The sequence below is a fragment of the Suillus plorans genome, assembly GCF_016647745.1.
Source record: "Suillus plorans strain S12 chromosome Unknown HD556scaffold_2, whole genome shotgun sequence".
Classification (NCBI taxonomy): Eukaryota; Fungi; Basidiomycota; class Agaricomycetes; order Boletales; family Suillaceae; genus Suillus; species Suillus plorans.
Genome location: NW_024537386.1, coordinates 122245 through 149399, shown reverse-complemented (window position 1 = coordinate 149399; position 27155 = coordinate 122245). Strand labels below are relative to the sequence as shown.

At 49.6% G+C, this 27155-nt stretch overlaps 10 protein-coding genes across 10 annotated transcripts; 7 read left to right on the top strand and 3 right to left on the bottom strand.

Annotated features, from left to right (window-relative positions):
• Window positions 1–77: 77 nt before the first annotated feature.
• Window positions 78–3453, top strand: HD556DRAFT_305974 (MCM2/3/5 family-domain-containing protein). The gene is made up of 7 exons (XM_041310221.1): window positions 78–447; window positions 498–1014; window positions 1068–1487; window positions 1539–1840; window positions 1896–2430; window positions 2478–3191; window positions 3244–3453. The coding sequence occupies exons 1-7, from the start codon at window positions 158–160 to the stop codon at window positions 3412–3414; spliced, it is 2949 nt and encodes a 982-aa protein (XP_041166789.1). The 5' UTR covers window positions 78–157; the 3' UTR covers window positions 3415–3453.
• A 470-nt stretch (window positions 3454–3923) lies between these two features.
• Window positions 3924–7265, top strand: HD556DRAFT_1436287 (armadillo-type protein; the record flags this gene model as incomplete). Its single annotated transcript, XM_041305546.1, has 10 exons — window positions 3924–4158; window positions 4236–4568; window positions 4622–5112; window positions 5166–5849; window positions 5904–6314; window positions 6374–6633; window positions 6682–6750; window positions 6801–6948; window positions 7000–7083; window positions 7134–7265. 10 exons carry the CDS (start codon window positions 3924–3926, stop codon window positions 7263–7265), a joined length of 2847 nt encoding a protein of 948 aa, XP_041166788.1.
• A 160-nt stretch (window positions 7266–7425) lies between these two features.
• HD556DRAFT_1436286 (uncharacterized protein) lies at window positions 7426–10032 on the top strand (the record flags this gene model as incomplete). Its single annotated transcript, XM_041305545.1, has 10 exons — window positions 7426–8404; window positions 8457–8581; window positions 8630–8695; window positions 8746–8901; window positions 8952–9035; window positions 9090–9228; window positions 9283–9413; window positions 9469–9642; window positions 9694–9786; window positions 9841–10032. 10 exons carry the CDS (start codon window positions 7426–7428, stop codon window positions 10030–10032), a joined length of 2139 nt encoding a protein of 712 aa, XP_041166787.1.
• Window positions 10033–12266: 2234 nt separating this feature from the next.
• Window positions 12267–13802, top strand: HD556DRAFT_1225348 (uncharacterized protein; the record flags this gene model as incomplete). Its single annotated transcript, XM_041297004.1, has 2 exons — window positions 12267–13040; window positions 13167–13802. The coding sequence occupies 2 exons, from the start codon at window positions 12267–12269 to the stop codon at window positions 13800–13802; spliced, it is 1410 nt and encodes a 469-aa protein (XP_041166786.1).
• Window positions 13803–13990: 188 nt separating this feature from the next.
• On the bottom strand, window positions 13991–16763 carry HD556DRAFT_305532 (uncharacterized protein). Its single transcript, XM_041310218.1, has 5 exons — window positions 16564–16763; window positions 16495–16509; window positions 16384–16441; window positions 15199–16333; window positions 13991–15153 (listed from the first exon to the last, which is right to left on the bottom strand). Exons 1-5 carry the CDS (start codon window positions 16578–16580, stop codon window positions 14180–14182), a joined length of 2199 nt encoding a protein of 732 aa, XP_041166785.1. The 5' UTR covers window positions 16581–16763; the 3' UTR covers window positions 13991–14179.
• A 34-nt stretch (window positions 16764–16797) lies between these two features.
• On the bottom strand, window positions 16798–18832 carry HD556DRAFT_1321124 (Inosine/uridine-preferring nucleoside hydrolase domain-containing protein). Its single transcript, XM_041301335.1, has 8 exons — window positions 18685–18832; window positions 18389–18621; window positions 17898–18336; window positions 17827–17847; window positions 17345–17775; window positions 17078–17289; window positions 16985–17024; window positions 16798–16936 (listed from the first exon to the last, which is right to left on the bottom strand). The coding sequence occupies exons 2-6, from the start codon at window positions 18434–18436 to the stop codon at window positions 17209–17211; spliced, it is 1020 nt and encodes a 339-aa protein (XP_041166784.1). The 5' UTR covers window positions 18437–18621; window positions 18685–18832; the 3' UTR covers window positions 16798–16936; window positions 16985–17024; window positions 17078–17208.
• Window positions 18833–18839: 7 nt separating this feature from the next.
• HD556DRAFT_305577 (WD40-repeat-containing domain protein) lies at window positions 18840–20700 on the top strand. Its single transcript, XM_041310219.1, has 8 exons — window positions 18840–19003; window positions 19068–19214; window positions 19270–19408; window positions 19461–19633; window positions 19687–19856; window positions 19910–19996; window positions 20046–20124; window positions 20181–20700. Exons 1-8 carry the CDS (start codon window positions 18902–18904, stop codon window positions 20349–20351), a joined length of 1068 nt encoding a protein of 355 aa, XP_041166783.1. The 5' UTR covers window positions 18840–18901; the 3' UTR covers window positions 20352–20700.
• Window positions 20641–22574, top strand: HD556DRAFT_1321090 (uncharacterized protein). Its single transcript, XM_041301334.1, has one exon. It carries the CDS (start codon window positions 20852–20854, stop codon window positions 22187–22189), a length of 1338 nt encoding a protein of 445 aa, XP_041166782.1. The 5' UTR covers window positions 20641–20851; the 3' UTR covers window positions 22190–22574.
• On the top strand, window positions 22405–23508 carry HD556DRAFT_305923 (uncharacterized protein). Its single transcript, XM_041310220.1, has 5 exons — window positions 22405–22420; window positions 22476–22590; window positions 22648–22742; window positions 22880–22962; window positions 23014–23508. The coding sequence occupies exons 3-5, from the start codon at window positions 22731–22733 to the stop codon at window positions 23249–23251; spliced, it is 333 nt and encodes a 110-aa protein (XP_041166781.1). The 5' UTR covers window positions 22405–22420; window positions 22476–22590; window positions 22648–22730; the 3' UTR covers window positions 23252–23508.
• On the bottom strand, window positions 23507–24208 carry HD556DRAFT_1321088 (uncharacterized protein). Its single transcript, XM_041301333.1, has 2 exons — window positions 23664–24208; window positions 23507–23611 (listed from the first exon to the last, which is right to left on the bottom strand). The coding sequence occupies exons 1-2, from the start codon at window positions 24062–24064 to the stop codon at window positions 23596–23598; spliced, it is 417 nt and encodes a 138-aa protein (XP_041166780.1). The 5' UTR covers window positions 24065–24208; the 3' UTR covers window positions 23507–23595.
• Between the last annotated feature and the right edge of the window lie 2947 nt (window positions 24209–27155).

Below are 27155 nucleotides of genomic sequence, written 5' to 3'. Positions count from 1 at the left end.
GCGAGTATTGAGCTTGGCTGCATCACGTGTCAGTGTCACAGATGTGACACCTCGCGCTTGAGGGCAGGCAGACTCGTGTTTTAACGCGTCGCGATCAAAGTAATTGTAATCATCAACTTTCGATCGATTTGCCATTTTCTTTCTTCAATTCAGTAACATGGATATCGACGAGCCACCATCGCCACCAGCACCTAGGTCGTCGTTGCCACCAAGCAGCGCTCCCATGGCCACCATGTCCTCTTCTAATGGAACACCCAGATCCGCAGGCAGGAGACCAGCGTCTGATGCACTTGCATTTAACGACGATGAAGCTGAGGAGGCAGAAGAAGACGGTGCTACAGCGAGACGGAGAAGGCGACCCAGAAATCAGCAAAACGGTGATGTCCCACTTGTTAGAGATGCTGTTGGCGAGAGCGTGTCAGAGAGCTTTGAGTCTTTCTTAAAGACGTAGGTCACATCAAATATATATTTTTGTGCGTTCTGATTTATTCTTGCAGGTTTACTGAAGAAGTCGCATTGGCCTCGACGCCCGCATCCGATGGTGACCTTCCAGAGGTCATCGAGGGCGAATTGATCTACGTCCAGCAAATCCACACTATGCGTGAATACGAGATAACCACCCTTTATGTCGACTTTACACATCTCCTACAAAAAGATGACGTCCTTGCAGACGCTATTCAGAAGCAGTACTATCGTTTCCTTTCCTACCTCCGTCGCGCCCTGCACAATCTTGTCGCAGAGTATGAGCCTGAGTACCTCAAGATCAATCCTACAGCCGCTACAACCGACTCTGCAAACCTCCAGTCACGAGAATTCAATATCGCATTCTACCATCTACCTCTAGTATCCGGTATCCGCGATCTAAGAACCGATAAGATAGGCACCTTAATGAGTATCAGCGGCACTGTCACTCGCACTAGCGAAGTTAGGCCTGAACTCCTTTACGGTAGCTTCATCTGTGAAGTCTGCGGTGGTCTCGTCAACGAAATAGAGCAGCAATTCAAATATACCGAGGTAAAGTCACGTCCCTCAAAGATACACTGATGTGGGCGCTTATATACGTCCAGCCGAGTCTCTGTCCTAATCCTACATGTGGAAACCGCGTCGCATGGCAACTTCAAATCGATACTTCCAAATTCACGGATTGGCAGAAGGTCCGCATACAGGAGAATCCATCCGAGATACCCACCGGCTCCATGCCTCGATCTCTGGACGTCATCCTTCGTTCTGAACTTGTCGAACGTGCCAAGGCAGGAGATAAATGTGTTTTCACTGGAACCTTTATTGTTGTCCCGGATGTCAGCCAGCTCGGGCTGCCAGGTGGAAACAAAGCGGAGCTAATGCGTGAAGCGAGTAAGGGTGGGGCAAACGCATCAACAGGTGGTGTAGGTGGAAGTGGTGTGACGGGGCTCAAGAGTCTCGGTGTGCGGGACATGCAGTACAAGACTGCATTCCTAGCATGCATGGTGCATGACGCTGATGGCAGGGTATGCATGTGTGCTTGTGATCACGTTAAAGAATCTTAATTTTTCCTCTAGGGTGGCACTAATGTTCGTGGAGAAGAGGAGGAGGGTGAAGAAGATGGACAGGCATTCCTCCGCTCGCTGACTGAGCCTGAGTTTGATGAGCTCAAGAGCATGATCGACTCGGATCACATATACTCTCGGCTGGTGGAGAGCATTGCACCCACCGTGTACGGTCACGAAATTGTCAAAAAAGGACTCCTTCTGCAGCTGATGGGCGGTGTCCACAAGCAAACAGCCGAGGGCATGCACCTCCGTGGGGACATTAACATCTGCATTGTCGGCGATCCTTCCACCTCAAAATCACAATTCTTGAAGTGCGTTTCCGCTGATGATAAAAACACACCAAACCAATTGCTAATGCACTAACAGATACATTTGCTCTTTTCTCCCGCGAGCAGTCTATACATCCGGCAAAGCCTCGTCGGCAGCAGGTCTGACAGCTGCTGTCGTCAAAGACGAAGAGACCGGCGACTTCACGATCGAAGCTGGTGCACTCATGCTCGCAGACAATGGCATTTGCGCTATCGATGAATTCGACAAGATGGACATTTCCGACCAAGTTGCTATTCACGAGGCGATGGAACAACAGACAATCTCTATTGCGAAGGCGGGCATTCATGCGACCCTCAACGCTCGCACGAGCATCCTCGCTGCAGCTAATCCCATCGGTGGACGCTACGATCGCAAACGGACGCTAAGAGCCAACGTCGCTATGAGCGCTCCGATTATGAGCAGGTTCGATCTGTTCTTTGTTGTACTAGACGAGTGCGATGAGAAGACGGACCTGAACATTGCTAAGCATATTGTAAATGTGCATCGGTTCCAGGATGAAGCTATTAATCCGGAGTTCAGTACGGAGGCTCTGCAGCGGTACATCCGGTATGCCAGGACGTTTAACCCCAAAGTAAGATACAACCTGATGTCTATTGGATATTACTTATTTGTGTGCAGCTGACTCCAGAGGCCGCCGATATCCTCGTAGAGAAGTACCGCATCCTCCGACAGGATGACGCAACAGGAGCAGGGCGTCATTCCTACAGGATCACCGTTCGTCAACTCGAATCGATGATCCGCTTGAGCGAAGCCATCGCGCGTGCCAACTGCACAGCAGAAATCACGCCAGTTTTCGTGCGAGAAGCATACACTCTTCTGCGCCAAAGTATTATCCACGTCGAACAAGACGATATCGACTTCGATGAGGAAGAATTAGAGGGCGAGCGCGAGGCGCGGAACGCTCCTGCCAATGAGACCTCAGATGCAATTGAAGAAAGCCAAGATATCGAGATGAGTGCAGCAGAGATAGAAGCGATGGACCAGATGGAGGATGAAAGCTCTCTGGGCATGGCGTTGAACCGCACTGCTACGAGCAGTGGTGGTGCTGGACCATCGTCAACGTCGCGCGCGGGCAGCATGGTGCCTGATGTTGCACCACCGCCTGCCCCCGCCCCAAAGAGAAGGATGATTATAACGCACGACAAATACATGACACTACAGAGCCTTGTAGTTTTGCATCTGTCTGCAGTTGAGCGGGAGACTGGGCGGGGCGTTGACCGTGATGAGCTGATTGATTGGTATTTGGAGCTGAAGGAATCGGAGATCCAGGATGTGGATGAGCTGGAGTATGAGAAGGAGCTCATTTCAAAGCTACTGAGGAAGTTGGTGAAGGTGAGATATTTCTGGTGGTCTTGCCCTGTCGTTCTATGCTCATAACTTGTAGGACAACTACCTCATCGAGGTGCGTGGCGACGTTCAAGACTCGCTGCCAGAGTCTATGACGGATGAGTCTGCGCCGGCTCAGCCATCCAGCACTCAAGATGGAGAAAATGTAAGAGTGTATTATATGGTGCATCCGTCGGTGGACACGGAGGGCACTTCGTCTGTGGCATGATATTGTCGCCATTTTTTCCGAGTATCTGTTGGGCTCTCTTGTACAGTCTCGCCCACTTGTTGTCTTGCTTGTTGTATTTATTCCATTTTCCTCACTCGGGTCCGACATTTTATGATACTATGGAAAGATATTGGTTGGGGTAGTGGTGAACTTAGACAAGAAAGCGCCTGTTGCCCGACAGCGAGGATCGATCGAATACGGACTGCTCGCCATGAGCGCTTGAGCACTTTACCCTTGTGCATTATAATAGCAAGTCGCGGCGTTAGGCTCCCTCACTCTCCAGACTCAGCCTAGAATGAATATCTTATTCCCATGACCTGTTTTCCCAGTCCGGAATCCATCGATGCACCTGCAGAATAGGCAGGAACCTGGGGCGGCACCGGCAGGCCTAGACTCTATTAAATGAGACGAGCTCAAGTAACATAACAGACTTCGAACCACTGACCATCATCGGGCGATCGAACTGGATGAAGTTAGCATTGTCACGATTGTAAAATACGTAAACTGCTATGGCAGACGACTCGCTCCTTGTACCTGTCCTGCTGGCTAACGGATCTCTTCACCACCCTAGCGTATCATCTAATGCACTTGCGCAGGACATTATCGGAGTACTGACTGCTCAAGAGGAAGTGTTATCTAGTGTCCTCGGGGAGCTACAGGATACTGGCTGGGCCCTGCAGCATGTTTGTAGTCAACCGAATGGTCGTAAGTGGGAAGAGGCGGAACTCGAGGCTCTCGGGGATGGTAAGCAATCTTGCGCACATGTATTACTTGTATTGCTTGGTCTTGGAACTTACCACCTTGTCTTCCGAATGACTTAGGCATAATCGACCCATCGACTCCCATCGCTCCTTTACTGAAACAATCAAACTATCCAGTGATAAATGCGTCTCAGAGGCACTTCTCCACGTTTCCTCTGACGTCCCATTTGCATTCCCCAACACTACGCTTGGTTTCGCTACATGCAGCCCTCTCCTTGTCTCTCTCGTTTGCGCGTGTGCCTGAGATTCATGACGGGTTTACTTGGACGGTATATTATGCTCGGAGCTCGATCGTGGAGGATGTCATTCGTTTTGTGGTCGAGGACTTGGGTCTTACTAAGAGTTTGCCCATGGCTGGGGGAGGTAACCTTGAATATATCATTCAGGATGGCGGTGAGGCTGATGTGTTGTTTTATAACGTAATGCTCATTCATATTCTTTATTAGCTTCGAGGATCTCATCCTCGTCAGTATTGTCCGACCTCGTCCAGTCATACTTAACAAATTCCCGCCAAAAGCCTACATTTCAGTTCTGCGTACCAGAGGAATGGTACCTTCGCCCGCGAGCTCTTTTACCATTTTCTGTACAGCCTTCTGAGGATACCCTGAAGCGCTTTGAGGACATACAAGCAGAATCGGATGACGCGGAGGGTACTGCAAAGCAGAAGAAGTCTACTCTTGATGCACTGATGGCGAATGCTAGCACCGCTCGACCAGCCTCTCCAGATTGGCGTGGTTCAATCACGAGTCTCTTTGCGTGGCAACAGCCGGCACCTCCTGCCTCGCCACCCCCATCGTTATCAAAGAAGCGCATGAGCGTGAGCGATCCGGTCCTTGTCGAGCAACGGACTGGCGGAAGCATCATGCCGGTAACGCAATCGAGCATCCTAGAAGATGAGATATTAGAGGTCGATCAAGCCGAGTTTGAACGTTGCCTCGTAAGAAAGCCTGTACTTATCTGTCTATGACCACGGTTTCATTTTATCAACAGGACCACATGGCATTGAAAGGAGACGCAAGGGACAAGATGTATATATTAACAGCTGCTAAGAAACGGCAAATTATTGACCAAGCACGGGCTTTGCATTCGACTCTCGACGGACGGACTCCTCGACCATCTCAGTCTAGACAATCCACATTGGAAGTTTCTGGCGGGGGAGCTTTCCTTCCTCGTCTGGTCCCACAGCTAACAGGCGACTCTGGAATACTGAAGCGCTTATCAATGGTGACTTGGGGTACAAGCGCCGCTGTGCCACCGGTTATGTCCCCCGCTCTCAATCGATCTAGTGGCGAATTTGACAAAGTCGCGGAGACGATGCAACCCCTGCAAGCACAGACTGCTGGCAGTATGTTCGGCAACTGGTGGGCGTCTTCAGGTGGAGAGAAGAATACCGAAGCAGAGAGTACGATATCTGCAAAGCGATATGTTGACGGCTTGCGCAACATGAAAGCGGATGCTAGGCTCGTCAAGCATCTGATTTCCCTCCGAGTACATCTGTCTACCGCAAAGTTACCGTGGATCGAGGAATTTATCATAGAAGATGGCATGAACGCAATAGGTAGCGCGCTTGCAGCACTCGTTGGTAAGGGCGGGAAGAGGACAGTCTTTGCGGACATAGAAAGCACAGTTCTGCTAGAGATCATCAAATGCCTCAGGGTGCTCCTCAACACTCAGGTAAACGTGATCTTCGTTTGACTAGGCCTCATGATGGGCCTGATCCGTTCTTAGGCCGGATTTGACAGCGTTTTGTCGTCTCCCACAATCATTATTCATATAGCGTATTCTTTCTACGGCGCCTCTCTGAAGACACGCATGCTTGCTGCCGAACTTCTCGCCGCAATATGCGTGCTCTCGCCCAATCAGGGTCACAAGGCCGTCATAGCTGCATCATCAGAATATCGCATCGCCTATGATGAACTGTACCGCTTCGAGTTTCTGGTTGCTGCTTTGGGTATATCAGACCAGAGTAACGACACTGCAGCCAACAATACATCCTCACATGATGAGGATGGTATATGGGAGGCACGAACTGCTTTCATGGCCCTCGTAAATGCCCTCACTAACTGTCCTGAATCCCTGGAAGACCGCATTTTATTGCGCGAAGAGTTCGGGCGGCGTGGCTTAAATGAAGTCATAGTGGTAAGAAATGATCTAGCTCATCATGCCACTTCGTACGATAACTAGAGCCTATCGTCTAGACTCTCCGCTATACAAAACCGCCAGACTCTCTACTGACTCAACTGGATCTTTATACGGAGGAGAAGTACGAGGATGAAGAGGATCTACGAGAGCGAACACGAAACGCCGTGCGAGGCGGTCAGGGGTACGGAATAGAACGCTCTGAATCAGACATTTTCCTGGATGATCTTCTACAAAGCGCGAACAACGTGGGGCTCGGGTCTATATCGATGAGTATTTTGCACCACTTGTCTTCTATCATGAAGGGTGATGCTGAATTGTAAGTCCTCTTTCAGAAAGTTGATGACATGATTTGACAGAGTAACAGGAACGTCAAAGTTGATCAACTAGCTATAGTGGATACATTTTTGGATCATATTTTTACTGCAGATGATATGTAAGCGTTGGTTTGTAATGTGTCTTGAAGCGCACTTACCCTCCACGTAGTGACTTGGGCTGGATACCTCTGATTACGAGGTTTCTGGATGCAATCCGGCCCATTACTGGCCAGGATATAATTATAGATGCCGTCGATGGTGGGACGAAGCGCGAGCTGGAAAACCTTCGTGTCCAAATAGACGATCTGATCCAGACGGTGCGCGCATCCAAGCTCGGTTTTGTTAATAATCTCATATGTACAACAAAGAACTCGGCACTCAAGACAAGGCTTGAACAACGCACAGGATCAAACCAGCAAAAGCCGAATACTTCAAGCAAAGGGGGAAATGAGGTGCGAATACTGTCATATTAGTGGTAATGGTCAAACTGATTCCGCAACAGAACAAACTTGTTCAACGGCTGATGCAGAAGGAGAAGGAAGTTACCCAACTACAGGCGGAACTTGAGCGCTTGAACTCTCAAATTTCGAACAACGCGCACGATGTTGTGGGTTATGTCAATTCACATCGCTGAACAATTGTTTATCCATCTGATTCAGGAGGAGCAAGCAAGGAAAGAGCGCGAAAGGGCAAGGCTTCACTCGCTCCATGAAGAAATGAATAAATTGCAGCTTCAGGCATGTTATTCATCCATAACCTATGTTGCGCAGCTGATTGTGAATTAGTTGAGTACAATGAGTGGTGCTCTTTCCACCAAAGACAAGGAGGTTGTGTACCTCAAACGCGCTCTTGAATCAGTCTACTCACGTTTTCAAACGAGACAAGAGGAAAGAGCTTCCGATATGGACGCCCAACTCATTGCGACCCGCACCATTGAGAATCTTGCCAAGCGAGACAACGAACTAACAGCGCTGAAGACGGAGGTTTCAAACCTCAGACAGCTATTGGCTGCGAACTCGACAGCTATGTCAGAAAACGAGTTCAAGTCAAGGATTGCACCCCCTCCACCTCCGCCACAAGGTTTCAAATCTAGAGCGATTTTTGTGCGAACGCCCGAAGAAACAGATGCAAGCACAACATTGAACGCGACTGGCGTTCCTCCACCTCCACCTCCACCTCCACCCCCTCCTCCACTTCCACCACCTCTTTCTCCGTGGGCTGTTCCAAATCGGAAAGAGACCCTCACCGTCGAGTCGAAGGACATCAGTCAGATAACCTTTCATTCTCCTCCTCCTCCCCCTCCTCCCCCTCCACCACCACCCCTATCATTCCCTTCTTCAGGTTCCCCACTCTCGCCACCGCCGCCGCCGCCCCTATCACTCCCTTCTTCAGGTTCTGCACTTTCGTCACCTCCACCTCCACCACCTCCGCCCCCGCTGCCTCCTCCGCTCAACGCTTCACTATTCCAGTTTCCACCAAGACCCCCAGGAGTTCCACCTCCGCCCCCACCGAGTGGATCTGCAATCAGGATTGGAAACAAAGCAAAAGCCACTGGGCCAAGACTAAAGCCCTTCTTCTGGACTAAAATCAATGATCAGAATTGCGGCGCCACAGTATGGGAGGAATCGTCAAACTCACTGGATTTCAAGCTAGATGATCTTGAAGCAACGTTCACAATTGATAATACACCAACCTCACATTCCAAAGCCGCAAATCCCACTCGGAAACAAAGTGTTACAACTCTTCTTGATATTACTCGCGCTAATAACATCGGTTGGTTCATATCACAACCGTTATAAGGCAACTGACAACTTACGTTCGCTAGCTATCATGCTTTCGCGTTTTAAGATGACCTCTCTTGAAATCAGTCAAGCTCTGCTAAGACTCGATGACAAACTGTCTATCGATGACTTGAAAGCCATCAGCAAACAGCTACCATCTCCGGAAGAGGTCCGTTATTACTTACTGCCTTTTCGCTCTACTAATGTCTTTGAAAAGGTCGCTCGCATGAAAGATTTTCAAGATGTAAGCAAGCTAGCGAAGGCCGATCAATATCTAAGTGCCGTGAGTGCTGCTCGTGACTCCTTGAGTTGTAACTCAAGTCAGCGTCTTAGATTATGACGATTCCAAGACTCCCGCAGCGGCTGGAGTGCATGATATATCGCCAAAAGCTGGAACTCGAGATCGAGGAAATCCGACCGGATCTGAAAACCGTTCATGATGCGTGTAAAGAATTACGAGCATCTGCGCGTTTCAAGCTGACATTACGGGTGCGTTCGTTACCGAATCGACAATTTAGCTGTGGTGACAAGGATTCTAGGCAATACTCACAGTTGGGAACGCATTGAATGGGTCCAGCTTTCGTGGAGGTGCCTGTGGGTTTCGCCTGGAGGCGCTCGTGAAGGTAAGTCCGCGACACGCTTTCTTGACGATATTGTCGATGTGCATTACGTCGCAGATGAAGGAAACGAGGACTGCAAAGGGCACCTCAGAATGCCCTACTCTCTTGCATTATGTTGCACGAGTCCTCATTCGCACTGATCCGTCGCTTACACTTTTCATCGATGAGATGCCTAGTGTGGAATCAGCTGCTCGCAGTAAGTGATGACTTCATCCGATATCTTTGGGGATAATCCTATGTTATGCTTTAGTCTCCTTCCCTACGTTACAACAGAACGTGCAGTCTTTACTTACGTCGCTGGACAAGGTTAAAGAAGAAATAAGTCTGCTAAAGCAGATTCGCATACCCTCCGATAATGACCAATTCGTGACAATCATGCAGGTGAATACTACATAATTCCAAAGGAGTTCGCGTGCTGATGCCCGATAAACGCTAGCCGTTTACTCTTGAAGTAGCACAACGCGTCGACGCGCTCAATAACATGGCTGCCCTCGTCGAAACAGACCTACGCGCTCTGTTCTCTTACTATGGCGAAGACCTGAATTCACCGGAAGGACCGAAGCCAGATGACTTCTTCGGGATGATCTGTTCATTTTCATCATCGTTACAGGTACGCATCGTTTATAGTTCCTGTGGAGTTATGATTCAATTTACCGGCCAGAAAGCCGCTTTGGAAATTCACGATAGACAGAAGAAGGTTCCTGCCTTGGCTCAGGGGAAGATGTCATCTTTGACGCAAAGCAGCTCCGAAGAGGTAAGAGGACCTACGTTGTACAGCTTTGCATTTCCACGGATCATTGTCATGCAGATCGTCAAGGCACCACATGATACCTCACACGACTTGACCATACCCTCCACCGAGCATTCGGCATCTATTGGTCGCGGTAACCTGGAAGAAGCGATGCGCAGTTTGAGAGAAGGTCGTAAGAGATGTAGACCTCCTCGTTCCATCACGGGTGCGAACAAGATATTTCTTGATGGACGACCCGAGCTCTCGTAATAGTTAGCTCGGCGTTTTAATTCAATTTACGCGCCACTGGGTACAAGAAATATATCATTTAAATTAATTCATCCGAGCTACTTCTACCCCTATATAGATACACGAGGTGTCGATGCTGATGCCTGGCGGAGGGTTCGCTGTCAACCGCTCTGGCTTCCTTTCTGTTTCATGGGGTGCTGAGATCAAGCTGCATTTTTCACAGCGTCTGACGAGTTCATCTGCTCAGCCAACCGGAGGGTTTAAAGAGTAACTGAGATGGGTGTACGATATTGATAGATACATCGAGGCAATGAAGCAAGTCGAGACACAATTGTCCCGTCCCTGAGGCCGCTCAGTAGTGAGGTGATGTGTCCGATTGTTAATCAATATGAGGCGTACGTATCATGCCTGCATGGCAGTACAACTTATGCATAGCCCGCAATGAGTTGACTACAGTCAAACAATGATGATTACTGTGATCAAAATAATGATGAGATGGGGAAAAGACAGGCAGTGGACGCGACCCATATTCAATCTTTGCCTGCTGAAATGCACGAGGTCACGGATATAGTAGTCCGAGTATTGGTGGTTCTAGGCAGCACGCTATGCTGGCACGACTCCAAACGTGACAATAAACACAGGAGCCTCATGGTCAGCGACAGCCTGTGAAAAGCAGAAAAGAATCGCGACATCACCTGGGCTTCCATCTTCCAAGAAGTCTCAGCCTTTATAATGAGGTTTCTGTGTTGAGTCTTGGCAAAATGTATGGTCTGTAACATGAGTGCCTGCAGAATCGCTCGTCTCCGTGTCGAGTCGAGTTTCGACAAAGAACTCCAATATGCTCATCAGTCAACCAGCGTCCGTGTCAAAGTCGGATATCTTGGAGGTCGCCCTACTACGGCGACACTACGGCATCAATGTAAGGTTGTGTCAGATCAGGCTGTGATGCGGTCGACAATCACTGAAGTGATGCTACGGTTGATGATGGCATGATGAACCAAGGCTATTGCCGGATTTCATCAATGAGCGTCGAACTAGCTCGGTTCTGGAGCCGGTCTCTTTAGCCCTGGGATGGACCCCAAGGACGTTTGATTGGCGGCTACGTAACTCGATTACTCTTTTCCCCCTCGTTGTCAAACCATGTCCCTGTCCCTGTCAACTACGACTCGGACCTCCCGTCTTTCGCGGCTCTGACATTCAAGTACTGCAGCCAACCCTAGGCCTCAGCAACATCCTGCAGTTATAATGCAGCGTTGCCATCGATGCAACTACCTGCGCCCTAGGACAACCTCTGCCACCTCACACTATACCCGCGCCAACACAAGACCTTCCCCACTCTTACATCATCTTGCTCCTTGCTCCACATATCCAATCCGGACCTTCCTGGTGTTCCCGCCAACCCGGTGCTGTCGCCACGGCCTGCTACAGTCTTCCAATTCTCACTTTGACCTCTTGTACTTCCACGCTCCGAGGGCAACGTCGTGGACCCTCTCTATCCTGGCACGCCAACATGGACCCTCCTTCGTCCATGAACCTGGTGTTGTACACCCGACCATGACTTTCTCGTGCTACCACTAACCTGGTGCTGCCGCCTGCGATATCCCTGGTTGGCATCTTGGTTCTACGGTTTTCATCTCTTCCCTTTACACTACCCATACCTATATACATTTGATCTATTTTATTGCATATCATATGGTTAAACTTTTTTTTTTTGAATATAATGACATTGTTAACTCGAGCAACGACTGGAATCGAGTGTTGAACGTTGAGCGCTGGCTTGGTTCCTGAGGCCTGAGCACCGCCCTCGAGCACACGGATTCTTCACCGAGGGTTAGACTGAAATTTATAGTTAGACAGAGACGTATATTTCGTCACTGATGCATAGCAATTCACAAAAAAGCAATACATGACACAAAAGACGGCGGGAGGAAACATTACGGGTGGCGACGGGCGGTAGGAGGAATTCAGCAAAGGTGGGGAGGGGGCCATAGATGTCTGTCGAGCTCCTTGGGATGATGCATGATAGTCGGTGGAGCTTCCCTGCTGCCGGACGGTCCCACAGATGAGTCATAACAAAAGGAAGAAATGTCCTCGTTGGAGTAGAGTGTCCTGGGGTCTTAAACCATGTTAACGCCATGAGGCAGTGTTCGAACTTTTTTTGCAGGAAAGAACCGAGCTAGCTCAGACTCAGGGTAGTGCTACGAAATCTATATGAAGGAGAGCGGCTGCGCGCGAGGACGCCCTCAAAAATCATCATGCCCCCAGTTACGATAAACACAGATCATTTCAGCCTCGATGTCGGTGGCTTCGCAGGTTTTTTTGGAGGTGAAGAGGCGGTCTCCGCGATGGAGACTGTGCATCTCTATAGAGCAAGGCGGTGGACAGGCTGGTACAATTCCCCGGGCAGCTACAGTGTCGGGAGGCACTATGGCCGAATCGCCAATTCTCGTTTTTGGAACGGAATGTTTCCAGGACCCAATATAGAGCCCACCACGTACATAGGGCTGGATGGAAAGTCCGGTCCTATGTATGTCGCATCCCAGTCCGGCACATTCCTAAAACAAACGGGTCACCTCGCATACCTGTTAATGCAGAAATGCAAAGACCAACGAGCCGTGATAGTAGAGGGACGAAAGACAAGGGCAAATAAAGTTACCATCTTGGATATGCCAGACATCAAGTTCGATGCTGGTACCGAAAATAGCTTGACCATCCATGCCCGAGATGGCTTCCACAAACACGTCGCATTGATCCCTATCGCTACCAGCGTCGTAACATGCACACTTTGTGCATGGGGCGATGACTGGTATTGTTTCTCCTTGATCCTCCTCGGCATTCTCGTCAACGGCATCTCGTGTTTTGTCATCGGTTCTGCGTCCATAGTCCTCCAGAGTGTCGCCTCCTCTAAAAATGCACCGCCAGGCGATGGCATACTGATGGACGGAAACCATGTGATCGTCGTCCGTGGAAAAGAGAAGAATGTGCTTGCCATCACGCAGGGCAAGTTTCACTTGGAGTACGAGCCCTGGGTCCGTAAGCGAGCTAGGAGGGAGAGGAGGAAACGCGGCATTATAGGGGATGGGATCCGTGACTTCCACCATATGTTTGGGAGAAAAGATGCAGAGAGCGGCCCCGGGCCAGAGACACTGGCAGAGGATCATGATGAAGACGCCGAGACCAATGACGAATACGCAGCGATCGGGTTCTGCTCGCTCCTCCTGGTCATTCAATTTCTGACGCAGTTGCTCCTGATACCACAGGGAAAACTGTTTGGACAGGTCATGTTCCTAACGTCCTTCGCTGTCTCATGGGCGTACAATCTCTTCTTGTCGTCCATGGACGGAGAATACCTGCAGGAGGAACAGCTCGTCCAAGCGTTGACTTTGTCGAAGGATCGCATGAAGACGTATAAACTGGGCACAAGAACGGCCGCAGCTGTTTTCGCTTGCCTAACCCTTCAGCCCGACTGCGAGCACAAAGATTGGGGGAACAGAGGGTTTAAACCACAAGAGATCCTTCGACAGTTCATCCCGAACGACACGCACGTATGGACGGTCTGGAGAGAACAGGTTTTGGAGCAGATGAGAAGCAGCAAGCAGGTCTTGCAATCACTTGACCTCGAGGCTTGTGGTAACCGCATAGCTGCGTTCAACGATGTCGATAAGAACTTGTTGAACGACTTGCTCTCGGATGCTCGCACTGCATACCAACAATATTTGGTATTGCAGGTTCGGAGTCGCAGCTTGATTGGCAGCGTTTCGAGTAGTGGTGTAAAAAAGGAGGCATGGTGAGAAGCTTGTTCTTACGAGTTATTTCGGTCTTCCGCCGCCGCGTGTACAAGCAGTGCCTATTCTGTTTGTTCTCATGCGTCGTGACGGTCGTGGTTGACGTTGATACGTTATCTTACTTGACAAAGTTCTGGGACCCCCTAATGCCTCGCCTTCCCCTAGTGACCCGAGATTACCAATCAGGAGCCTGAGGTCTATCAATTAACACTGGACGTTTTTCAACTTAGCATTTTTTTTATCGCACTGTACAGTAGAGAGTCCAAGTAATTTGATACAGTACCATAGTTTCATGAATATGGCGTAGAGTTCGTGATCGTAGCTGTAAAATATATAGACAACACAGTCATAGGGGTATTAGCGAGCAGCGACACAGTGAAGTTTTAGTGCACGATAACATTTTCGGGAGCCCTGAAATTAATGGACCCAGAGGATGCGTGAGCAATGACGCGGATGGTGGTTCCAACCCTCCGCCAAGGCTGCTTGTCACCAGGCGAACAAAGCAGCTGAGCAACAAATGGCTCTTGCAGCCGCCGAATAAATGCAGCAGCAGTGCTGTTGGTGACCATATCGGCCACAAAATCGGCGACGAGGTCCTTGGATCTGCCGACCCAACTTTCTTTATCCTTATCCTTGTCCTTTTCTTTTTCCTTTTCTTTGTCCTTATCTTTTCCCTTATCTTTGTCCTTATCTTTCCCCTTCTCTTTTGCCTTCTCCTTTTCCTTCTCCTGCTTCGGGGAGTCCTCTGTCGTAGGCGGCTCCGGAGACTCAGGGTTATCAACAATCGAGGCATCAACAGCCTCGATGCTCGTGCTTCCAGAACGTTGAATAAGACTCGCGTCCCACATTCGTACGACACGGTATTTGTGACTTGGGTTCTTGCCGTATAAAGGAACTAGCCGTTGTGTGACGATGACCTCGAGCTCCGAGAGCCCTTCAGCTTTGACGAGATAGCTGAGCATTCCGGGCTTGTCTTGGTTTGGAATGAGGGTGACCACTTCGTGAACGAAAAAGGGCATGCTCATTCTTCCATTCGCAATGAAACGTCCGTGAGGCGGGTTGCTCAAAACGTCCTTGACAATCTTGAGAGCCGAAGAAGACAAGCCACTGGTGATGCGCTTCGAAGTTTTGAGTAACCTGAATTCGAATTTCGATGAAGTGGAGTCCTGTCGAGCGTCGTAAGATGGGGTCATGAAGCACCTCGGATGCGCAGCAAAGTAACTGTGAAGGGTCGATGACTCTCCCAACCAGTCAAAGAGTGAGAGGTCGTCGGTAAGCGCCATGATCTCCTTCTGAAGCCGCACAAAGGCGTTATGTTTCTCCCCGTACATTACAGGCATATGAATGCCGAAAATACCTGGCAAGTGCGTTAGAATAATTCATTAGCTATGGCGACGCTTACCCATGAGGCAATAGGCAATGTCTTCGATCTTCTTAGTCGTCCTGCTGCCCACCCAACTCAACCGCTTCTTGACATTGTCGACGCCGGGTACGAATGCCTTCAAAACATCAACATCGATGCGAGTGATGTCGTGGAGAATGGATAGAAGTTCAACTTTGTGATTCTTATCGGAATCGATGAGCGGCTGCCAATCCTGCTTGTAGAATCGAATAAATTGAGGTGCGAGGAGCTCCTGCAACGTCCAGCCTCTCTTAAACCACTGACTGTCTTTCAACTGCGAGATATCGGAGACGTCTGCAAGGTAAACGATAGTGATTGCCGAATCCTTGTACCAAGCAAACATGGAGATGATGGATTCCTGAAGCTCGGCGTTGTTCGTCTTATCGATACAACACGTATCGCTCCACGCCCATCGGTAGCCTTCTCTCTTCGAGGTGGTACAGAATTGTTGCAGCTTGCGAATTTCTAGTGGCGCATCCATCTCGTAGACGCTGCCCTTGATCTGCCAATACTGGGGCTCGTCCTTCGCACTTGCCCACTTGTGGGAAAGCATGGCATATCGAAAGAATTCGTCAACTCTGCGCTGAAGCTTCGACACGGAGGTGGTCAGGAGATTTTCGTAGAGTTGTTGATACTCCTCCGACTCTTTGAAAATTCCCTCGAGGTCATTGCTGGTGTATAGGATGCCGCTGTGGGTGTCTATCAAGCGAAGAGGTATGTTCGCTAATTTATCGTCGATTATGTTCTGAAAAGTCTCCTGTAGGTTCTTGAGAATAACCTCAGGATCTTCGACAGGGCTGTCGGCTCTGTCAATCTCCGCAATGCTGGCAAACTCTTGGGCGGGGGAGTCAGAAGTTGGGAACATGGATTGCATTTCTGCCTCCTCTTGAGGGGATTCTGTCACCACTATGGGCGAGGAATCTTGGCGAAGCAATTCATCTTGTAGGGATTCTGTGGGTAAGGAATCTTGACCAGGTAAATCGTCTTGTGCGTTTGTTTCGTCTTGCGTGTTTGTCTCGTCTTGCGTATTTGTTTCATCTTGCGTGTCTGGTTCATCTTGCAAGTCTCCTGCCTCTTCCCCTTCCGGGGCGGGTGTCGAGTCATCCTCGATGTCGTCTACGGGAGCTTCAAGTTCCTACATTGAAATATTAGCAAGGACACGTACACAAGCAGCAGGGATAACACCTGGGTGGTGCTGTCATCAGCGGTTCGTAATGTCGACTTGCGAATGAACTTGAAACGACTAGGGGATAACTCAGAATCACAATATCTATAGTGCGCGAAACCGTGACAAACCTTGTTTTTTTGCCACTGAAAGTCACTGTCAGTTGAGATAGGCCTGTATGCTGGAACCATGACACTCACGCTTTGTCGACGCCCATAGCGAGTAGCACAAGGCAAATTTGTCAGGGATGAGAGGTTCGCCTGTCTAGTAACAGGACGTGATGACATGTATTTATACATCGTCTGGCCTAACGGCATCACGCCCCCATCTAGCAGCACCCACGGACGTCAAGGAACAAAGTTTTCGGACAAGAATGATTGTCATGGAGTCGTAATTAGTAACTGGAGCCTATCTGATATCTGATGAATTGATGATCCTGGCTCGGGTGGCAATGACAACGTGTTTGCGTAGCGGCCATCAGAACAACCATTCAATACGATCACTAACTTTACCCAATTCCTATGAGATGTTGATTTGACAGGCATGATTTGGGATTCTGTGACAGACGGCAGGCTGTGATGGTAAGCGTGTATGCACAGCATGCGGAACGTAATTACTGACCAAGAACAACCTTATTGAAAGCGCTCGACTGTTATGGGGTCTGCAACTTAATACAATAGGTGCGGCAGGGTCCTGGCAGAAATGGTATCTTACATGTACTGGTCATAAGGCGCATCGCGTTTGAATACACGTAAAAGAATAAATCTTCAGCAATGGTAGTAGAGCGTGAGTAGATGTAGAGAACGGTCGTAAGTCGATCAGAAGTGTGAAGGTGCTGTAAATTATCATTGTTGTTGTACGTTGAGCGGAGATATGGCATCACATCGGGAGACGCATTCCAAAAGCAATTCAAAAAACTGGTCGACCTAGGGACATTGATATTGTGAGAAGAGAAGGTTTACTGTACATTCGAATACACACCTGAACTGACTGGGCGACAACGCAATTCTTCCCATTAGAGCCCCATGAGTCATCACATATCCGATAATTCCAGACGTCGATGACCGTTTCTCCCGCCGTGTGCTTACCATGTAACTCCACATCCACTCTGAAACGTTGAGCTCTAAAGAACTCAGGATGGGACACATATGTGATGGTCAATGCATCATGGAGAGGAGGACCTTGATCGAAACCAAATGTTGACTTGTACGTTCCTGCAAAGAAACTGATGACAGAAGACAATGTGCTTCGGAGATTGGTGGATGGATGTGCCAACACGCCATCCAGGAAAGGTAGATGGGGTGATCTCAGGCGGGAATGGATAGCCGAAGTGACAATCGCCGTGTGTGTCACATTTATGGGTATCATGACAGTCTTGACTGGAGCATCGAGGACAATCTGAGCCGCCTCAGCTAATAGAGGATCAAGACAGGCACCGTAACATATTTCGATAAGATACGCACGATCACACATAATATTGAACTCTGCACTGTCATTGTAAAGATTGGTTCTTCAAGTACCACATGTTACATACCTGCGACGGCAGATCTATTGCCAACACCCACACCGCCTCCCATAAATACAAACTGCTCCACCGCTTCCATAAGGCTGGGATAGACGCTTATAAATAGGGCAATATTCGTCATTGGTCCCGAAGAAACAACTGATACTTGATGTCCAGCACCATTGCGCCATGCGTCCTTGATGGCTGTTGCCATCCCCTCGATGGCATGGATCAATGACCCATCGACTTTCCGAGCGAATCGTGCCTGAACTTCAGGACTATCAGCCGAAGGGAGCCCTACAACACCTCCTAGGCCATCTTCTCCATGAATTTCAGGGTCGTGTTTTGTGGGTCGAAGTAACGGCTTGCATGCGCCAGGATATACTAGAACATCGGAAGGTGCAGCAAATGCGTGCAGACACCTTGCGGTGTTATTGGCAGTGCAATCAGCGGACGCATTGCCGTGAACCTAAGCAGCTTGCTTGAAAAGGACTTGTGCGGGAGAAAGCCGCTTTACACACGCTGGATACTCCAAGAAGCTTGATATCCTCTAATTGACAGGCCATCATAAGTGCAGTGGCATCATCATGTCCCTGAATGAAGCATTTCCTCAGCACATCCCCACCAAACGAGAGCAAATGGTCAATTGCGCACCGGATCTACATCTAACCAGACATATTTCAACGTCATTTTCTTCTAGTTTCAGTCAGACTGAACTGGATCGATTGTAAGGGCAACAACGGTGATCAGTAATCTGATTGATGAGAAGCAAAGTTAATTGGTCTACGTCCGTATCCAAAACCCGGACGGAACGAACATCGTCGATAATGATCTACCATAAATCAAAGGTCGTAACTGGGTGCAGACTTTCCTGTGAATTGCATAAAACAAACAAGTTGAAAACGGCGCAATTGAAAAGATGAAGACTCTGAGACTGATGATCTTGGTTGTTCCTTTGTCGGTCCTAACAGTGGCAAACAACGTCTGCAAGTCCGGCTCCGAGTCAAAACACCATACGCTCAGTCGCATCATCAATGTCAAGTCAAGTAAACAGCAAGGAGGAAGAAGAAGTAGCACCCCTTCAACGGCCACCATCTCCCCCTCTTCATACAACATTCGCTGCTCGCGGTCTACATGTGCGTATAGAGGACTTGTACATCTCAAAGAACCTCGCATTGTTAATGTACTCCATTGATTCAGGCACAAAACTTTCCTGCGCATAAACCGCGTGATCTACGTATACCCTCACCTCAAGCTATAACCCATGTAGCATGGAGTTGCGATGGGAAGCGTTTAGCTGGCGTTGGTATCGACAAAATCACTCGGATCTGGACTCCAGAAACTAGCGTACGTACTATATCTTGTATCTCATCAGGAGTCACACACCGTGCCCCAATCATAGATGGAATCAAGAGCTGCAACCCACTTCTCTGGCGGTCATTCCGATGATGTTGACTATATATCATGGAATCCCACTCATCCAGAGTTATTTTGTACGTCGAGTCAGAAGGACAGAAGGATTGTATTTTGGGATGCACGACGTAAGTGTTATATGCCTTGCGCGCATTGTGAATAACCCTTACAGAACTCAAGAAAGTCGGCATACGCAGCAAATAATTCTAAAAATCTCACCCGTGCAGACAAATTATTCTCCAGACGGCCGGGCTTTGATATTTACTTCGGCCGGGCACCAGCTCTTTTTCTTAACATACGGGAAAGATGGTGATGCACCAAAGGCGCAATGGCATCTCTCAGATAAGGACGGGGTTTGTTCCACATCGTCTCCCTCATGTAACAAGTTATTGACATCTTTCGACAGAGCATTGTCGCATCCACCGCCATGTTCAATCATGTCGGCGATGGTATAATTCTGACACATCATTCTGAGCATAGCGTTCGGGTCATGGACTACCCAACGCTCACCCTTAGAGAAAGCCCTGCCGCTCATGTCGGAGGTTGTGTTGCAGTAGCACTCGATCCCCGGGGGAGGTGCGTATTAGCTGTTACATATTCTAATCGACATGCATTAACGTTGTGTTCAGATATCTTGCATCTGGTGGCTACGACTCAATTGTCAACATGTTCGATCTGAGTGAATGGATATGCGCTCGGACAATCTCCACTTGCGAGTGAGTGGATCAAAACATGTTACTCTCTCCACTCACTTGATTCCTTCAGAAATGCGATCAATGCATTGAGCTTCTCGTACGATGGAGAGTACCTCGCTATTGCAAATACAGGACCCTATATCGATATAGTAAGGACTCGGTTTCTAGCTATTTATCTGCTTTTAACATGATCTGGGCACAATAGTGTGCAACAGAGACGGGTGCCCCATTGCATCGTGTTCCTGCATTGGCACCATCACCTACAGTGACATGGCATCCCTCAAAATACGTCTTTGCTTATTGTGGGCAAACAAAGCTCCGGGAGGGTGGACCTCCTCCTGTGGCTATTATCAGCCTATTTGGGGGTGGAATTTGATAGGCGAGCTTTGGGATTATTATCACTCATGTCGTTAAATCGCCACACTTGTTCGAGTTCCTTCGATTCTGTACGAAAATTCGATGGATTGTGACAACTACAGGTTTGAAAGGTCCATCAGCGTGTTCCAAAAAGTTGGCGTCTAATGTATCCTGTGGGCGCAATGATTTTCTTCTCCTGAAAAACTTGCGCCCGATCGGACTACTTTCTGATGGATGGCCTTTGTAGTTGCACTAACTTTCACAAATGGGGCGAGTGTCCTTGGTAATTGTGACAGAACTAGTAGTCCATCAAAGATGCGGTGTTTCAGCGCTCGGTTATATATCAGTTCGCAGTGCCTTTCGGGGTCAGATGATCAATATACTTATTTCGTAAGGCTGCCTCGAGGACGATTCGAGTTCTCCCAGGACCTACAGCTCTTAGTAAGTTCACGCAGGGCTGATATTTGAAGACCTACCCAACATGCTGTGGATTCACCGTTATCTACAACATCCACAACAATGCACCTGCAGATCCCATTTCATGGTTCACCATTCACGCTAGATTCAGCAGGTGTTGCCGGCTTTTTCGGCGGCGATGAAACACTATCAGCCATGGGTACCGTGCATTTGTACCGCGGCCGAAGATGGCTGGGGTGGTACAACTCTCCAGGAAGCTATACTGTCGCCAAAAGATACGGCCAGTTAGCCAACTCCCGATTCTGGGATGGACTATTCCCAGGTCCAAATTCCGAACCAGCTGAAATGTTTGGCCTGGATGGCAAAGCTGGGCCGCGATACGTCGCTTCGCTGTCTGGTACAGATATGACGACGGGGCACCTTGGATACCTCACAATACAGATGAGCAAGGAGGTGGAAGATATGGCGGTTCAGGGAAAAGCCAGCACGGAGACATTACCTGCATCAGTGACTGTCATCCGCGTCGGAGACGTCATGGATATGGATGAAGTGGGGATGATGAGCACCCATCACGCACTACTAGCCACGATACCCATAACCATCAGCATCATGACATGCTTCTCATGTGCTGTCTTTGCCGACTGGTATGCCTTCAGCCTCATCCTTCTCGGCATCGTTTCAAGTGGCATAACCTGCTTCGTGATCGGTACTGCGAGGCTCCATCTCCGGGGACCCAAAACTGTGACCCCGGGGGTCCCCCCAGGGGATGGACTGCTTCTGACCCCGCGCGATGTCGTCGTTCTGATAGGGTCGGAGAAAGATGTGAATGTGATAACGAAGGGTCATTTCTTGTTGAACATGCATGGCGGACGAGAGTACCGGAGCGTTGGACTGTGTTCACTCCTTTTACTAGCACAATTCTTGCTACAGCTCCTCTTGATCCCCCAAGCGACACTCTTTGGTCAAATGATGTTTCTCGCCTCGTGTGCGGCATCTTGGGTCTACAACTCGTTCCTCTCTTCACTCGAGAGCGAAAAGATACAAGGAGACCTGCTTTTGAAGGCGCTGCAGGTTGAAGGACGCGCGATACAGAAGTATTGCCTGCATAATAGGAGGAGCCAAGCTGTTTTCGCCTGCTCTATTCTCAGTGATGGAAACGAGACAAACGAAGACTTTGACGCGGAGCGTATGTTATCGTTGTTCGTGCCGAACAAGACGAGGGTTTGGAATCTCTGGAGAAAAAAGGTTGCAGCGCAGTTGAAATCTACCTGTCGAGACAAAAAATTCCATGTGACAGCAGAGGAGAAGGAGGGTTTATGCGAAGAACACTGCAGATTGCTGAAGACCTTCCTAGATGATGCCGAACTTGCGTTTAAGGCTTACTACGAGCGCGTTCGTTATCCGCGTTCCATAGACAACTGGGAAGAAAAGATTGTATGAATAACCGATATGCATGACTAGAGTTATCGCTCAGAAGGTCTCCTGAATTATGATCGCAATTGACACTCATCATACTGTAAACATCGAAGAATTGACTGTCAAACAAAATGCGGGCTCGTCACGTCACGATCCGAAGGGCGAAGCGTAGGTTGAAATACAGATATGCCCAGTACGCAGGCGCGCGAAGTTAGATATAAGCAAGGAGGTCCGGGCGACTTTGAGCATTTGAAGGTGCGCATAATGTTGTGTATATGAGTGGTGCGTAAGATTGAAGGCGTGGATGCAGGACAAAAATGTTCTGCATTGTCACGGCTATATGTTTCTTCTTCGCTCATCTGGATTCTCCTGTCTGAGGTTGCCGAGATCAAAATCGTCCAAGACTAACTTTATGGGACCACGTGGTGTGTCTATGGGCTGTGCATTGATTGATATCATATGATTACTGAATAATATCGCAGAGACAAAATAATTGGTTTCATCCGGTTCTTATCGGAGGCACTAGTAAGGCGGATCATACTACGACTCACCTGCGACTTTTCTCATGATCCTACAGGTGATGACTCCAAGGGCTACTTCATACAGCCCACCATCATTCTATCCTGAATTAATCACGATAAAAGAATAAATCTTTCGTTCTGTCATCACTGTAATCGTTCGCAGATACGGCCAGATGTACTAACAACTTTTCAGGTTTATGTATACGACGACGCGAATTATGAGCAAACTCTCGAACTCATCGAGAACACCTCACCTTATGCACTGACCGGCTCTATGTAAGTCGCAAGGTCTCTGCGGTATGCGTCGACTGACAACTTCTTTACCAGCTTTGCCGCAGAGCGCAAGGCCTTCCTGACTGCCACAAACAAGCTACGGAACGTTGCCGGCAACGTCTATTGCAACGAGAAATGCACTGGCGCGGTCGTGGGTCAGCAACCCTTTGGAGAACTTGAAGAACGAGCGAGTGGGACCAACGACAAAGCTGGGAGTATCAGCATCTTTTACCGGTTCGTTTCGGCCAGAAGCATAAAGGAGAATTTCGTGGGCCTGGAGGACTTCCAATAGCCGTCGAATTTGATTTGAAATAATTAGAATCACGAAAACAACGCTAGTCGTAGAAGTTGTATCAATGAAAGAATCATGTTGTTACCTGTATTCGATGTGGAGGGCGAGTTTTAAAGTATCCTGAGCAACAGGGAAGAGCACTAGAGCAGCAATCCATCGCCATCTCGCCTCCTCGTGCTTTCGTTACTCTCTGGTACTTATGACGCGAACTGGATTTGGGAGCCTTGTGTTGTGCTCTTGCCGAAGCGATCACGATGATAGCGGACAACTTCAAATTCAAGCTCGATAGCAGATACAAGATCGACATGGAATAAAACTGGAAACTTGGTAGTACTACAACTGGATCATTTGCGAGTAGCGCTAGAAATATTAATTTAGCAACCACTAGGGACAGTCAAGGCTAAGAACTCACACATCTCGGCAATTCGTCCAGTCTTCTCCATGAGCCATGCGACTCAAATCAATTTCTAGCCCACCGGGTATCACCAATGTAGTCCCAAGGTAATGAAATGGTTGTTCTCGGGAAGCAGGGGGTACCCAGAGAAGCAGCCGACCATAGGCTCCTATCATCCATCCATCTTCCAGCGAGACAGGGGTTGAATTAAGATGAGAGGCACCTTCAAGTAACTTGGCAGGTTTTTGCAGTGCATGTTCCAAGCTTGATGCAAAGCAAATGGTGGGATTGTTCCGAGTATCGGTTGACATGATGCTCTCTCGTTTGCAAGATGTGGTGGGACATGTGTCCGAAGAGAATGCAGAGGAGTGGATATCAGTGTGCTCCCGAAATTGCTGTTCTGTTACTGCATTCCACATCCGGACAGTGGAATCTTCTGAACCAGACACGATGCGAGTGCCATCGGGCGAGAATGAGACTGACCAAACTGATTCAGTGTGCCCTCGGAAGGGCTCACCCAATGGCAGCCCCGTTGCTGCATCCCAGACCCGAACAGTGGAATCTTGTGAACCAGACACGATGCGAGTGCCATCGGGCGAGAACGAGACTGACCAAACCTCATCAGTGTGCCCTCGGAAGGGCTCGCCCAATGGCAGCCCCGTTGCTGCATCCCACACCCGGACGGTGGAATCCGAAGAACCAGACACGATGTGAGTGCCATCGGGCGAGAATGAGATTGACAAAACTGAAGAAGTGTGCCCTTCGAAGGGCTCACCCAATGGCAGCCCCGCTGCTGCATCCCACACCCGGACGGTGGAATCCGAAGAACCAGACACGATGTGAGTGCCATCGGGCGAGAACGAGACTGACCGAACCCAAGAAGTGTGCCCTCGGAAGGGCTCGCCCAATGGCAGCCCCGTTGCTGCATCCCACACCCGGACGGTGGAATCCGAAGAACCAGACACGATGTGAGTGCCATCGGGCGAGAATGAGATTGACAAAACTGAAGAAGTGTGCCCTTCGAAGGGCTCACCCAATGGCAGCCCCGCTGCTGCATCCCACACCCGGACGGTGGAATCCGAAGAACCAGACACGATGCGAGTGCCATCGGGCGAGAACGAGACTGACCGAACCCAAGAAGTGTGCCCTCGGAAGGGCTCGCCCAATGGCAGCCCCGTTGCTGCATCCCACACCCGGACAGTGCAATCTTCTGAGCCAGACATGATGCGAGTGCCATCGGGCGAGAACGAGACTGACGAAACCCAAGAAGTGTGCCCTCGGAAGGGCTCACCCAATGGCATCCCCGTTGCTGCATCCCACACCCGGACAGTGGAATCTTCTGAGCCAGACACAATGCGAGTGCCATCGTGCGAGAACGAGACTGACAAAACCGATTCAGTGTGCCCTCGGAAGGGCTCACCCAATGGCATCCCCGTTGCTGCATCCCACACCCGGACAGTGGAATCTTCTGAGCCAGACACAATGCGAGTGCCATCGTGCGAGAACGAGACTGACAAAACCGATTCAGTGTGCCCTTGGAAGGGCTCATCCAATGGCAGCCCCGTTGCTGTATCCCACACCCGGACAGTGGAATCCTTTGAACCAGACACCATGCGAGTGCCATCGGGCGAGAACGAGACTGACCAAACCTCATCAGTGTGCCCTTGGAAGGGCTCACCCAATGGCAGTCCCGTTGCTGCATCCCACACCCGGACGGTGGAATCCGAAGAACCAGACACGATGCGAGTACCATCGGGCGAGAACGAGACTGAGTAAACCCAAGAAGTGTGCCCTTGGAAGGGCTCACCCAATGGCAGCCCCGTTGCTACATCCCACATCCGGACAGTGGAATCCTTTGAACCAGAAACGATGCGAGTGCCATCGGGCGAGAACGAGACTGATGAAACCGATTCAGTGTGCCCCCGGAAGGGCTCACCCAATGGCAGCCCCGTTGCTACATCCCACACCCAGACGGTGGAATCCTTTGAACCGGACACGATACGAGTGCCATCGGGCGAGAACGAAGCTGACAAAACCGAAGAAGTGTGCCCTCGGAAGGGCTCACCCAATGACAGCCCCGTTGCTGCATCCCACACCCGGACAGTGCAATCTAAAGAAGCAGACATGATGCAAGTGCCATCGGGCGAGAACGAGACTGACGAAACCCAAGAAGTGTGCCCTCGGAAGGGCTCACCCAATGGCATCCCCGTTGCTGCATCCCACACCCGGACAGTGGAATCCCAAGAACCAGACACGATGCGAGTGCCATCGGGAGAGAACGAGACTGACGAAACCCAATTAGTGTGTCCTCGGAAGGGCTCGCCCAATGGCAGCCCCGTTGCTGCATCCCACACCCGGACAGTGGAATCCTTTGAACCAGACACAATGCGAGTGCCATCGTGCGAGAACGAGACTGACAAAACCGATTCAGTGTGCCCACTGATCACGGCCTGAATAGCGGTCCAGTTCACAAGACGACCATGCATCACACGAAGAGTGTTCGGAAACTTTCCAGTAAACTTTGTAGCCATCGTGGACTTGCTGGGGCAAAATGGCAGCGCTGATACATACAGATGTGCTGTGCTGTGCAAAATAATCCCACCAAACACCTGCACGAATCTCTGTACGTCCGTTGCAGCGGACAATAGGTTTGCATATCCGGATTGGCCCTGTGTTCGCGCGTAAGCACTTCCCCTGACACCGCCAGGCCACTCTGTTCTCACCTTCAGCCACTGGGTGATGCGTGGAAGCACAGCAACTGCGCTACCGAGTCCATTGAGAAGGCCAAGTGCTTCGATCCAGAAGAGCAGTCGCTCATTATCGAAGAATGATCCTATTTCCTTCACGAGCTTCGCGTCAAAGTCCGTTGCTCGGACGTGCGTAGCCCAAAATCGACAGGAATACGACAGATGCGAGGAAATGTGTGTTGCGACTCTATCCAGCAGCCCGGTATCTTTGGTATTCGGGAGGTATGAAGACTTTAAATTACACATATTGAAGCGAAGGTCGTGCTCCATCACTCGGAGGGATGCAAAAGCAAGATCGCGTTGCGAGTTCGACATCTCCACAAAAAACTCTCCGCTAGATGATTTATTTGTCAGGAATTCGCGGAAGGATGCGTGAAGGGGTCGGATGACGCTAGATGAGTTGGTGGTCCCGCTTAGCAGGGATCCCATGTCTCCTAACACGAGTTCCACTCCGTAATGCTCGCTTTCATCTGGAAAACGGCGCCGCATGGCATTCAGAGCATCTAGAGAGAGTGGTTCGGCTGAACCAAGTACTTGTCCCATTACAGAACAAAAACTGGCTAGCGCTCGCTTATAACCAGCTTCTGTGATGTGTTTGTCCTTCCGCATGTTTTCTCCTAGAATGAATTTATACATCCCATACAACAGGTTTTCCTGCTCTCCATGATTGTGGGACACGACATCATTGAAGCGATCCATTGCGCGTGAGCCGGTAGCGACGCCTCGGATGTAGTTGCATGCAAGACGCGCCCACTCGAACAGT